This window comes from Hordeum vulgare, chromosome 3H (genome assembly GCF_904849725.1).
Source record: "Hordeum vulgare subsp. vulgare chromosome 3H, MorexV3_pseudomolecules_assembly, whole genome shotgun sequence".
In the NCBI taxonomy this organism is placed as follows: Eukaryota; Viridiplantae; Streptophyta; class Magnoliopsida; order Poales; family Poaceae; genus Hordeum; species Hordeum vulgare.
Genome location: NC_058520.1, coordinates 146,996,427 through 147,010,653, shown reverse-complemented (window position 1 = coordinate 147,010,653; position 14,227 = coordinate 146,996,427). Strand labels below are relative to the sequence as shown.

The window sequence follows — 14,227 nt, the reverse complement described above, 5'->3', positions numbered from 1 at the left end:
GTATGCGGATACCGACGATCGAATCTCGGACAAGTAACATACCGAAGGACAAAGGGAATGACATACGGGATTATATGAATCCTTGGCACTGAGGTTCAACCGATAAGATCTTCGGAGAATATGTAGGATCCAATATGGAAATACAGGTCCCGCTATTGGATATTGACCGAGGGATGTCTCGAGTCATGTCTGCATAGTTCTCGAACCCGCAGGGTCTGCACAATTAAGGTTCGATGATGTTTTAGTATAGTTGAGTTATATGTGTGGTTACCGAATGTTGTTCAGAGTCCTGCATGAGATCACGGACGTCGCGAGGGTTTCTGGAATGGTCCGGTAATGAAGATTGATATATAGGATGGTTTCATTTGGTCACCGGCAAGTTTCGGGCAATTCCGACAGTGTACCGGGAGTGACGAATGGGTTCTGGGTGTTTACCAGGAGGGGCCCACCCACCCGGGAGTGAGCCCAAGGCCCTAGGGTGGCGCACCAAGTCCTTAATGGGCTGGTGGAGTCAGCTCTAGAGGGCTATGGCACCACATGTAAAAATACCAAAGGAAAAGAAAAAAAGGAAAGAGGGAGGTGGGAAGGAAGAGGAGGACTCCTCCTTCCCAAACTAAATTGGAGGAGTCCTCCTCCACCCTGGCGGCCGGCACACCCTTGGGGCCCTTGTGCCCCAAGGCTAGCCCCTCCCCTCCTCCTATATATATTGGTGGTTTAGGGCTTTTTGAGACACAACTTTGCCACGTGCAACTCAAGCCTATTCCACATAGTTTTACCTCGAGATCGGATTTCTGTGCAGCTCGGGCGGAGCCTTGCAGGAGTAGATCATCACCACCACCGAAGCGTCGTCACACTGCCGGAGGACTCATCTACTTCTCCGTCTTGCTTGTTGGATCAAGAAGTCGAGATCATCGTCGAGCTGTACGTGTGCGGAACGCGGAGGTGTCGTCCGTTCGGCGCTAGATCGGAACCGTTCGTGGGACGGATCGTGGGACGACGGTGAGTTGAATCACGAAGTTGTACCACTCCATCAACCGCATTTCTTAACGCTTCCCACTGAGCGATCTACAAGGGTACGTAGATCTAATCTCCTCTCTTAGATGGACATCACCATGATAGGTCTTCATGTGCGTAGGAAAATTTTTGTTTCCCATCCAACGTTCCCCATCAACCTTTGCTTCAAAGGAGTCATCACTTCAAAACTATAGTAAACTGGACGCTGAACTTTATAAGCCTTGCCTTCTTCCTCTCGCTCGACAGTTAGAACCGTACTGACGACTTGATTAGTAGTTGCAATGTATAGGAGCAGGGGTTCTTTGCTATGCGGAGCAGCAAGCACTGGATGGGTGGAAAGCAGGGCTTTTATCTCAACAAACATTGCTTCTGGCTCGGCAGTCCACTCGAACGTATCAGACATCTTCATCAGTCGGTACAAAGGCAATGCATTCTCTCCGAGGCGAGAAATAAACCTACTCAATGCCGCCAGGCAGCCTGTGAGCTTCTGGACATCGTGCACCCGCTCAGGGCTTTTCATTCGGACGATGGCGCCAATCTTCTCAGGATTGACGTCGATCCCCCGTTCAGAAACGAGGAAACCGAGCAACCTCCCACCAGGAACTCCAAAATTACACTTAGTCGGATTTAACTTGATATCGTATTTCCTCAAATTGGCGAATGTTTCTACCAAGTCAGTCAACAAGTCGGAACCTTTGCGAGACTTGACTACAATATCATCCATATAAGCCTCGACATTCCGACTGTTTTGATCAAGCAGGCATTTCTGAATCATACGCATGAAAGTGGCGCCTGCATTTTTCAGACCAAAAGGCATGGTGATATAGCAAAAACACCTGAGAGAGGTGATGAAGGTCGTCTTTATTTCATCTGGACCAAACAGACAGATTTGATGGTAACCAGAGTATGCATCGAGAAAAGATAAACGCTCGCATCCCGCAGTCGAGTTGACAATCTGATCGATGCGGGGGGCGAAAAATGTTCTTTCGGGCAGACCCGATTGATATGTTTAAATTCAATACACATGCGGAGAGACTTGTCTTTCTTGGGGACCATGACGACGTTCGCGAGCCACTCGGGGTGGTAAATATCGCTTATGAACTTAGCCGCCAAGAGTCGAGCCACCTCCTCGCCGATTGCTTTCTGTTTCTTTGCTGTCGACCGACGCAAATGCTCTTTGACGGGCTTAGCTTTTGGGTCAACTATCAGTAGATGCTCAGCTAGTTCCCTAGGTACACCCGGCCTGTCAGAAGGCTTCCATGCGAAGATGTGCCAGTTTTCACAAAGGAACTGGATGAGCGCGGCTTCCTATTTGCTGTCGAGTTTCGTCGAGAAGTTGGTCAGGGCAGCATTTGGATCTGTCGGGTGAACGTTCACTTGCTTCGCATCACCCGTCGAAAGAAAAGCAGACTCAGAAGCGGGCCTCTTGGAATGCAGCAGATCGGCAGGATCAGTATTCTTACGATATTCTTCCAACTCGACCACAGCCATTTGTTGGTTAGCAATCTTGGAGCCTTGCTGCAAGCACTCCTCAGCTCTCTGTCGATTCCCTGTGACTGTGATCACACCCTTGGGTCCGGGCATATTCATCTTGAGGTACACGTAACATGGGCGAGTCATGAAACAGGCATAAGCTGGACGACCAAGGATGGCGTGATATCCGTTGTAGAAGTCTACAACTTCAAATGATAACTTTTCCTTGCAAAAATTCTTGCACTGCCGAACACCACGTCCAACGCAATCTGGCCGAGCGACTTGGCCTTTTTCCCAGGGATGACTCCATGGAACTGCATATTTCTCTCGCTGAGTCAGGACATCGGAATGCCCATCCCTTTGAGGGTATCCGCATACAAAATATTCAACCCACTTCCTCCGTCCATGAGGACCTTGCGGAGAATAATGCCTCCCACAACGGGATCTACCACCAGAGCATGTCAACCACGGGTAGCGACGTGAGAAGGGTGATCTGACTGGTCAAATATTATGGGGAGTCTGAGACCATTTGAGGTACGTGGGGGGTGGGAACAGCCATGTTTACTTCTCTATTTATAACTTCCACTCGAATTTTCCTCTCAACATCGACAAAAATCATCAAATTGGCATTGACTTCTGGAAAATCATCTTTATCTTCATCCTCCTCCTTTCCAGGAGTTTTCTCACCTGAACGAACTCCCTTGAACTGTTGAATCAACAATCTACATTGTCGAGTGGTATGCTTGGGCAATATCAAATTGCCTTCTTCATCCTTCTTCGTGTGGATTGCACACGACATATCTAGGACATCTGTTCCTGGCTGATTCTTCGATTTCTTGGGAGCTTGCCCTTTGGGCTTCCCTTTATTCTTTCCCTGTGCCACAAGAGAGGCTGCTTTTGCCTGAGCGGAACCATCAGCTTTGCGCTTCTGCTTCCGATTGGAATTGCCAACGCCAGCATCATTGTCGACTACCTTTCCCTTGCCGCTTCGGAGGTGGTCTTCCTCTTCGCCATTGGCTTACAGAGTGGCAATCCCCATCATCTTGCTCAGGGACATATCTCATGTTCGACCAAACTTCAAGTAAAGCTCTCTGCACCTAACACGAGCCTTGAAGGCACAGACGGCTTGATGCTCGGAAACATTTTCCACCTTGTGATGGAGGGTGGTCCAACACTGGATGTAATCTCTCAAAGTTTCACTCAGCTTCTGCACAGAATGTTGTAGCTCGTACAAACCAGCAGGACGTTTGCACGTGCCCTCGTAAGTTTTGATGAATACTTGGGCAAGGTCCTCCCAGCAATAGATGCTAGATGGAGCCAACTGATTCAGCCATGCTCGGGCCGAACCATCCAACATGAGAGACAAATGCTTCATGGCTACATTGTCGTTTCCTCCACCAATATGCACAACCACTCAGTAATCATCTAGCCATGTTTCAGGCTTTGACTCTCCCGTAAACTTGCTTATCCCAGCCGCCAACCTGAAGTTTGGGGGAATATCAGCGGATCGAATAGCTCTGCTGAAACACTCGGGGCCAGAGACAACGACACCACTTTCACTCAGATGACCCCTGTCATAACCATCCCTGTGAGCCCTGCCCTTGTCAATCCGCCTCTGTAAGAGGACATTCCTCGCATTGAATCCAGGATCATGCTCATCGCCGATCGAGGGTCTACCGTCGTAGTGTCGGGGCACATACGAACCACTCTGAGGGGGAGAATGCACTCGACAGCGGTCATCACGGTGATAACAGGGAGCAAACTGATTTCGCCCCTGATCTCTGTACTGATCCTCGTGGTAACCTCCGCCTGTGCGACACAGAGGTGATCCTGGACTATAAACCGACCGAACTGTGTCTGCTCTGGGTGAATTACTGTGTAACCTATTGAGCCACTGAGAAACAGCTGAATTTTGTTGTTGCACTGCCTGAAGCAATGTTCGAATCAGCTCCAAACCTCTGCCAGCCTCTGAATTTGGCAGTTGAATGGAATCTGTTATCCTAGCGGCGGCTGCAACATTCATAACTGGAGTACAGAATACCTCGACGTTGTTCTGAGATCCACCCAGAAACAACTGTTGTTGACGTCGATCGGAAACTGGAGGACGTTGGCGGGCGTGCTCATTCGAGGGCCCTCCAACCTCGTGCCCGCCGTGAACGAAGACAGGCGGGCTTTGCTGCGAACCAGCCATGAAAACCTCAGCTGCAGGATTGTAGCTCTCGCACTGAGAAGGAACGTCGGAATGATCTGACGCCAAGTCAAACGCACCGCGAAGCGATTCGGTGGGCTTAATAGCCGCAATTTGCGGAGACGATGCTTGGCTAGCCGCCGCATGCCTCACCCAACGCTGGAGTTGTGAGCGACCAGATCGCTTGTGGCGACGAACAACGGGGAGAGCAATCGACACCGAAGTCGATGGCTACCGAAGAAGAACACCCCAGGAACTTGCACAGAAGTGCGTCGCCCCGCAAATCGGGGGCGCCTCCTGAAGCCATGTCGAGTCATCGGCAACGAAGGTGAGCGCACTAAGACGGATCTCGCTGCCCAAGAATAAACCGCCGCCGGAAGGCATGACGAGGAAGAAAATCGCAAACTCGTGGGAAGTCGCTCAGACGCCTGCCCCACGGTGGGCGCCAATTGTCGTGGGAACGAGCCTGACAGTAGAGGTTAGGGGTACGTAAGGAGAGGGTAGAGTCCTAGCTACGGCGAGTTTGTACACATGAATGTATGAGTTCAGGCCCCTCTAGTGGAGGTAACAGCCCTACGTCAGAGTGCTTAGGAGCTCTTGCCGTGTGGAATGTGTGTGTCATAGGGGGTGCAAACCCGTGTGCCAGAGGGGAGGGGTGGCTTATATAGAGTGCGCTACCCCTCATCAAGGATCCGGCAATCAAGGGTTCGGTAGTGGAAATAAAGGTGAACATTATTGATAATGTACGTAATAAATGCTACTTATGATGGCCAATCGAATGACTGCTCGTTGGCCTTCCTGGAGTGGTTCTTGATCTTCTACGGTCGACTGGTTTCTCGTTCTTTCGAGTGAAAGACGACTGTCGAATGGAGGGAGAAACCTCCGAGTGGATGTTTTGTCGAGTGACCCATGCGCCATGGTGATTCAGTCGGAGCCTTCCTTGTAATCTTTAAGTCCTCCAATGCAGTGCCCTTGGATATTACATGTAGATTAGGTCTATGACCCTATCTTAGATATATATCCCCATCACCTCTCGCAACGGTGGTGGCGGCCTCTGCCTCGACCAAGAGCGGGGCAGTAGGCGGGCCTCGCGCAACGATGGTGGCGGCCTCTGCCTCGGCCGGGAGCGGGACAGTAGGCGGGCCTCACTTGCAACACTCCGCGGGCATGGTGTACATCCACTACTATCCCTCATGGCCTTCGCCCATCCATCGAACTGAGCAACGGTCAGATGGTGATTAGCCTAAGCAAGGCCTTGCCTGATGCCGTTGTTCAGGCCGTTGGCGTGGCAACGGTGGTGCGGCCTCAGCCTCAGCCGGGAGCGGGACGGGAGGCAGGCCTCGCACACAACGAGCTGTGGACACGGCATGCACAACGCGAGGACGGGGACGGTCACGTGGGGATCAGTCTGAGTAAGGCCTTGCCCGAGGTTATCGTTCAGTCCCGAGCAAGGCCTTGTATGTTCAGACCCTTGACGCGGCAACGACGGCGGTGGCCTCTGCCTTGTCCTGGGATGGGACGGGTGGCGGCGAGGTGGTCCGTTGGTGAAGGTAAGGCAAGCAAAAAAGCAGTTTTTTTCTTTTTTCTTCCAATGACAGATGGACCCCTTACGGCTCCACAAAACATGACAATGTTAACAAACGTCGTTGTTACATGTGAGGTGTTAAGCGGTGCCATGTCGTCCTTACCAGCCATCCCCATCTGTCATAAACGTACTCAAACAAACCAAAGCCGCCGATTATTGTTATTTATAAAATGATTACAGTAGACACAATGCTTTCTGCAAAGAAAATGTAGACTCGTGTTTTCTACTAATCTAGTCTTTAATGTGATGGTTTCTTGCAATTTGCTTCAATAAGTTGTGTAGAGAGTAGAATATAGTGGACGAATAATCCGCCAACACCATATAGCATGCATATGCATGTTTTTTTTTAGAAAAGGAGGTTTCCTCCGGCCTCTGCATCAAAACGATGCACGCAACCACTTTATTTAAGCAATCGAAAATAAACATTCAGAGGTTCGAAACAAGCTCCAAAATAATAAAGACATCCTCATAGGGATAATAAAAATGCCACAACCGGCTATAAAATAGACCTAGATATCTAACCATCTATCCTATTACTGGACCGCCATGCATGTATAAGAGAATTATTTCTGGGTCGAATTCAGGCCCTGTTTGTTTCATAAGTCCTAGGACTTTTTTAAGTCTCAACTTATAAGTCATAAGTCCCTACCTGTTTGTTTACAGGGATTTATAAGTCCCGAGTCCCTACCTGTTTGTTTACAGGGACTTATAAGTTCATGTTGCACCTAATAAAATACACTTGTTCACATAACCATGCGGACCAGAAAACTCCAGCGATGCAGAAACGGGGCGACGGGGGGGAGAACCAACGCAGAAACGGGGCGGCGGGGGGGGGACGAACCGAGGCAGAAAACGGGACGACCGGGCGGCGACGGGCGGGGCGGCGACGGGGCGGGGCGGCGACGGGGCGGGCGGCGACGGGGCGGGGCGGCGACGGACCGGGTGGCGACGGGGCGGGCAGCGACGTGGCGGTGGGGCGGCGGCGACTGGGGCCTGCGAGCGACGAGGGGTAGGGCGGCGGCCACTCGATCGATGCGGGAGACTTTTTCCGCGGGCTAACGAGCAATAAGTCCCAATAAGCTCCTACTAGAGAGTCTTATTTGATAAGTCCCAAATCATCATAATAAGTCCCAATAAGTCTCTTGTGTTTGGTTTAGGTGGGACTTATAGGAACTTTTTTAAGTCCCAAAACCAATAAGTCCCTGGAAACAAACACCCTCTCAGCGTGCAGGTCAGTGAGATAAGGTGAAACAGATAAATACTCGGAGTCTTGGTGTCATGTGCCATCCATGCATACAATTCGGTGGCAGTCGGTGTATAATGTACAGAGCAGTGTGATGTGTGCGTGTGTGTTAGAGAGGGGAGGGGGAAGAACCCTATGACTATGAGAGAGAAATGAGGCAGAGAGCGAGAGAGACCCTATAAAGGGTGGAGAGAGAAATCTCAAGGAGGTTTGTGGTGGACATGCGTCCTCCTCGCTCTCTAATACTCCCAAATCACCACCAAACTAGCCTCAACCTCCTTCCCCATCCCTCTCTCCTCCCTTCTCCCTCCTATCCATTAGAGATCTCCATTGGAGAGAGCTCTACCTGGCCTGCGCCTGCCTGCTGCTCATGCACTGCACTGCCGATCTTGCTACCACACCAAGCCCAGGTTCATAACCGAGTCGCTATATAGCCCGTAGCTCCATCTACCCATCGATCAAGATCGCTGCCATCGTCAAGTCAGCTGAGATTTAGAGTGGTGTTTGGTGCAAAGATTACTTCCAAGTCAATTCGTTCCCATCTCTGCCGATCCTGCAAGCTACGTACGCCGAGATTGGGATGCTTGAGGTGGCCACGCTGCAAAGCCCTAGTCCGGCCATATTCAGCCTCGGCGACCACCATGTCGATGTCGGGTTCCCGGAGGCCACCGTGGAGGACGACGACTTCCTGCTGGACTACATCGACTTCAGCGCGTGCGACATGCCCTTCTTCCACGTCGACGACGGCGACGACGACATCCTCCCCGACCTCGAGGTCGACCCGACCGAGCTCCTCGCCGAGTTCGCCGACGAGCCGACGACGGTGCTGAGCCCAGCGCCAGCGCCAGACGGTTGCGAAACCCACCATCACCATGGCGACGACGAGAAGACGACCGTGGAAACGGAACCACCAGCAGAGATGGACATGGAATTACCAGAAGGCAAGGGCGAGACGAAAGGGCTGTCGTCGTCGTCGGAAGAGAAAGATGTGAAGCAGCAGCACGACAACGACAAGAACAAGAAGAAGAACAACATCGTGGGCGATGAGGTTTGCAGCGCGGTGACGACGGACGATTCTTCCGCTGCGGTCGGGTCCGAGAACAGCAAGTCGTCGGCGTCGGCAGAGGGCCACAGCAAGAGGACGTCGGCAGCCGCAGCGACCAAGAGCTCCCACGGCAGGCGGAAGGTGAAGGTACTGCCCTGCATTCTCTCACAGTCTCTCTCACTAGCCCTAGCTCCACCTCCACGGTATACGCATAATTAAGCTCGGTTAACCGTATGCGGGGGGGGGGGGGGGGGGGGGGAGAATGAAAGAAAGGGATAAAGTCTATAGAGTCCAATCGATCTGCACATGACGCTGCCCGTCTGGCGTAAACTCTGACATAATCTTTCTCACGATCGGCGACACCTCCTGCGAGGCAGACGCAGATCTGAGTGACCCAGGACCCAAGAAATCACGAGAGACCTAGCTGTAGCGGTCGATCGTAGCAGCACGAGGCATGGGCATGGCCCTGGCCCTGCATCTGCATGGTACAGCCGCGGCGAATCAGCAGCTCGTGATTGCCTCCGTCGCGAGGAGCTGATCGCCTTTGACGCTCGCGCGCGGCTGCTGGGTTCGTTCGTACTCGTACTCGTACGTAGTTGAGCAACATGGTCGTCATCAGTGGATAGGCGCGTGGACGGAGGTTGTTTGCACCGAAATGTTGCGCGGCAATGAATAGGCCATGGAAATCCCCGTGCAGGGCAGCTTTTTGGGACGACGGACGGATAGATCTCAATCGGCCGGCAGGGAAAGAGAGAGCGTCACGGGAAACGCACGGTAACAGTAGCATACACATACAGCAACAGCAAACAGTGTAGCTGTAGCTGCTCTTTGCCGCTTTGTTTCGGTGCAAGTTTTCTCACACGCGGCCGGTGCGGCGCCTATGAAAAGTCTTGTCTCTCAACTCAATTTCGTCTCTCTTTGCCTATACGTACGTGCGTGCGTGCGTGCGTGTACGTCTCCCTAGTTCCTAGTTCTAGGGTAAGCAGGCTCATAATTCAGTGAGGCGCTCGATTTAGTACCCGGCCTGAATCTGAAGCGTTTGAATGATGTTCTTTGCTTTAATAAAATAATTCGTGCTTAAATATGGCCGTTGGCTCGGCTGATGAAATGATGGAATCGCAGGTGGACTGGACGCCGGAGTTGCACCGGCGGTTCGTGCAGGCGGTGGAGCAGCTGGGGCTGGACAAGGCGGTGCCGTCGCGGATCCTGGAGCTCATGGGCAACGAGTACCGTCTCACGCGCCACAACATCGCCAGCCATCTCCAGGTGCGTTTCTTATTTCCACCATTCATGCACATTGCTCCCTCCATTCCTAAATATAAGTATTTTAAGCGATTTTATTAAAGGTCTACACACGAAGCAAAATGATTGAATCTATACTTTAAAGTATGTCTATATACATCCGTATGTAGTCCACTAATGAAATCTCTATAAAAACTTATATTTAGGAACGGAGGGAGTATATTAATTAAAGGATATCGATCGTCGTTCCAGTTTTAAATTCACACGGACGTACGCGGTGCCTGCCCCTGCTAGCGCCAAGACAAACACGAGCATGTACGTACACACAAGCATGCATGCACGAGTAATCCATCCATCCATTGATCCCCAGCTCGATGCCGATGGAGGCAGCACAGTCAGATCTGGCCATCTGGGTAACATATGTACGTCTGCGCTGCCCATATGTATTGTCGCCACGCCATGCATTGTCGAGGCCCTGCACGGCCGGCGTTGCAATGCAACCGCCACTCCCAGTCGAGCCCTCATGTACGCTATTATTACAGCGTTATTATCGCTTCGCCTACGTATACCCACGTTGTACGACCGACGCACTGTAGGCTGTACTAGGCCATGCTCATGCATGCATGCATGTGACCCCGGCGGCCGTGAATCATGCAACTCTTCCAGTACCGCTCCGCTTACACGGACACATGCATGCAGACGGCGGGGTGTTAAAAGTGAAACCATCCCTTCACTTGATTCAAGCAATTATCCGGCGCTCCATGCATGCGTTTGGGCATTACGACGATATTCCATTGCCCGAACCGTGCAACGGGGAGGCGCCAAGGTGAGCAGAGCGCAGGGGGGCACCACACGCCCGCCCCCACGCCACACGGATTGAGAGGGAGGCCCCGGCCGGTCCTGCCCTGCCCTAGTCAGCGCGGGCGCGTGCCATGTCGCCGCTGGCCGGGTTTCTCACCGCGCCGTGGCGCCCATGTACTACGCCCGTTTTCTAGCGAGATGGCCATATCCTCACATGAATTCCCGTGCGCGCGCTTCCCGCTTTGGCGCCGGGCGATAGAGATCGACATCTCGGCCATTTCTTCTATTACCTTTGATTTAATCGGTCCTTTGTGTATATGCTAGATCTTTCTGTAAATTGCCTATAACTGTATATAAGTTCTTCCACCTCATAAAATGTTCTCTAAAATGTACTCCCTCCCTCCGTTCCATAATGTTCCATAATCATTGTCGTGGTTTTAGGAATGGAGGGAGTAGCTGATCATTGCATTGCTATGCATTTTAGTGAGCCGGTGAGGCATAGTGGATTGTGATAGTCTAACTTCTTCAATCTACACTTAAAAAAAAAGCTTCTTCAATCTAGTTTTGTGGTAATTTTCCTGTTTAGCTAAGAAATCAAATTTAGACCACAAACTACAAAACCATCAAATGAGCATGAGAACGCATATACATTCATTCATATGAGCGCATACCCTACTCATGTGAGCCTGAGAAGTTGACAACATTGATTGTCGCTGCCTAGGGTTTGATCCCTGGTAGTCTGGGGTTACAACCACCTTCCAACCCATCATATCTCAATTTCATGTTTGTTCTCTAAAATAACAATTACAAACACGATTGAGAAATATTAAATCAAAAAAACCTGATACTCCTTATGTCACGGTTTAGAAAGCATGCTTAAAAAAATTCTGAAACCTAGATGATTATTGATTGGTTATGAGATTAACTGAAAAATAGCATTATACCATCGCATGCATATAAAAATAGCTGTTAGTAGTAAATGCAAAACGTCCTAAACTTTATCTATTATAAAAATGCACTTAAATTTAACCGTGTCTTATAAAATGTGATCAAGGAAGTACAAGTATATGAGATTGCATTTGTGGTCGAAGACTCGGAGTTAATGCGGTTGCGTTTCAAACGGAAATTAATGAGTTTGCATGTCCTTTGTGCAAGTGCAGAAGTACCGGTCACACAGGAAGCACCTGATGGCGAGGGAGGCGGAGGCGGCGAGCTGGACGCACAAGCGGCAGATGTACGCGGCGGCCGGCGGGCCGAGGAAGGACGCGCCCGCGGGAGGCGGCCCGTGGGTCGTGCCGACGGTCGGGTTCCCGCCTCCGGGGACGATGCCGCACCCGCACGCGGCGATGGCGCACCATCCCGGCCAGCCGCCGCCGTTCTGCCGGCCGCTGCACGTGTGGGGCCATCCCACCGGCGTCGACGCGCCGCTGCCGCTGCCGCTGTCGCCGCCGTCGACCATGCTGCCCGTGTGGCCGCGGCACCTGGCGCCGCCGCCGGCGTGGGCGCACCAGCCGCCGGTGGACCCCGTCTACTGGCACCAGCAGTACAACGTGCGTGTGCTTACATTGCTCCGTCTCTGTTTCCCCTCTTCCCGCCTTCACGTGACCGCGCGCCCGCTCTTTTGCTTTGCATGTTTGGCGGTATGCATTCGTAAAATAACCGGTTGGTTTACCATTTTCTCCTCGCTCAGGCTGCGCGGAAATGGGGTCCGCAGGCAGTGACGCAGTGCGTTCCGCCGCCGATGCCTCCTGCGGCCATGGTAATTGAAAAATAGCTATAGGCCAGTAAATTGGATTACTTATTTACCCATTCGTTACTGTTGAACTAGCTGCAGTAATGGCCTAACTAATTTGGTAACCTGTGTGTGTTCGTGTAGATGCAGAGGTTTGCTGCGCCGCCGATGCCGGGGATGATGCCGCATCCCATGTACAGGCCGATCCCGCCGCCGCCGTCGCCGGTGCCGCAGAACAATAAGGTGGCCGGCCTGCAGCTTCAGCTCGACGCCCACCCGGTAAGCACATAGGCACGGCTCGTGCTCATTAATTTATACTGTATTTTTGATCCTGAAGTGACACTATAGTAGACGGTACAGTGTTCCAATCCAAAGTATAGACATCGACTGATTATATTTTTGGAGTAATCTACGTGTGTAATTCCCAATATATATATATATATATTACCTGTGGTTGCTGATTTCTGTTGCACGCAACGCATGTACGTGTATGCAGTCCAAGGAGAGCATCGACGCAGCCATCGGAGACGTTTTAGTGAAGCCATGGCTGCCGCTTCCCCTGGGGCTCAAGCCCCCGTCGCTGGACAGCGTCATGTCGGAGCTGCACAAGCAAGGCATACCCAAGGTCCCGCCGGCGGCCACAACCAACTGCGACGGCGCCGCCTGAGACTACGTACGTCTCCACCACCACCGGCGCCGGAGCCACCATGCTGCTGCAGCTGCTTCCGCCCTCTCTCTCTCTCTGGGTGACACAACTCGTCGACTTCTCGTCCGTCTGTACCTACGTGCATAGGCATGACTGATACCTGCCGGCCGGTCGGTCCATGTACGCATGCGCGTGTAGATTAATATATATACTCTACCTGATAGTTATAATAATGTACTGTCCTGGGTGTGTCTGTATGAGTGCACTGACATGGATCTCTGGGTTTTTCGTCTCGTGTACGTGCGTGCTGTGCGCACACACGAGGGTTGTTGCGTCTATATTGCTGAGATGGAACGACTTATATTATTGGACTGGAAGTGAATAACTGCATGCTCCGATTGGATATGCACTTGCATATTTCTGCGAAAAGTGAGAAACGTAGTATTTATTTATTTGAGATGAGAAACTTAGTATTATTAACACAAAGATATGAGACAGAAACTCTGTATCTGTATGCAGAAACGAACTTTTCAGTAATTTTTGTGAGCTCAAATGATATATCAACTGTGGCTAAGCACATTTGCAATCGATACAAACAAATTCAAGATGTGCTCGACAAATATAGAAGCTCTGCATCTATATGAGAAATAATCAGCAAATATAACTGAAACAACAGAGATGGCAGAAAACAAGGAACGGAGATAAACTTCCCGTGTTCAATGACTTGTACACCAAATGCCACCTCGTCTAGAGAGTGAAGTCTGAAATAAACCTTAAGATTGTAAAGACCAACGCAAATGAACCCTCATCTTTAAATCCCGGAAGTCGGTACCCTCACCTTTTTGATCCCATCATTTATAACCTTGGAGGCGTATCCAAACACCGGGATTTCTACGTGGCTCAAGAAAGTCCCGGATTAGGGTGAGTCGGCACCTGCAGATGGGTCCCACTAAATCAAACCTGGCCGTGCTACTGTTCGTGGCTGCCGTGAAACAGAATAGCTCCGGCACGCTGCATCAAGATTGTGCAAGTCAACGCTCGCCAACGTCCGAGGCCTCGCGGCGGAAGTTGCTCATGGACGTGATCTTCGAACTAGTGGGTGCGCGGCGCGCATAGTACGGTTCCCGTCGTCAGCGCATCCATCGTACATGTCGCTGCTCCTGCTGCGGATCCACTACCTCCACCCGATCAGCGTTGCGGGACATCGCCGTGCGGATCGTAGCAGCATGGCTGGCGAGCTACGAGCTGCCATTGGAGC

General features: G+C 51.5%; 1 protein-coding gene across 2 annotated transcripts; it reads left to right on the top strand.

The window, feature by feature from the left end:
- The first annotated feature begins 7,640 nt into the window (after positions 1-7,640).
- On the top strand, positions 7,641-13,398 carry LOC123443300 (probable transcription factor GLK2). 2 transcript variants are annotated; one of them, XM_045119637.1, is made up of 6 exons: positions 7,641-8,689; positions 9,671-9,814; positions 11,752-12,141; positions 12,282-12,350; positions 12,468-12,602; positions 12,820-13,398. In XM_045119637.1, exons 1-6 carry the CDS (start codon positions 8,084-8,086, stop codon positions 12,988-12,990), a joined length of 1,515 nt encoding a protein of 504 aa, XP_044975572.1. In that variant the 5' UTR covers positions 7,641-8,083; the 3' UTR covers positions 12,991-13,398. The 2 variants fall into 2 exon arrangements, with proteins under 2 accessions (XP_044975572.1, XP_044975571.1); XM_045119636.1 differs by having other exon boundaries at positions 7,647-8,695.
- The last annotated feature ends 829 nt before the right edge of the window (positions 13,399-14,227 follow it).

Excerpts from the sequence above, each read along its gene's own strand:
- LOC123443300 (XM_045119636.1), top strand. The coding sequence starts at position 8,084 with ATGCTTGAGGTGGCCACGCTGCAAAGCCCTAGTCCGGCCATATTCAGC. Across the intron at positions 12,142-12,281 it reads ACTGGCACCAGCAGTACAAC|GCTGCGCGGAAATGGGGTCC; the intron begins GTGCGTGTGCTT and ends CTCCTCGCTCAG. Across the intron at positions 12,603-12,819 it reads TTCAGCTCGACGCCCACCCG|TCCAAGGAGAGCATCGACGC; the intron begins GTAAGCACATAG and ends ACGTGTATGCAG.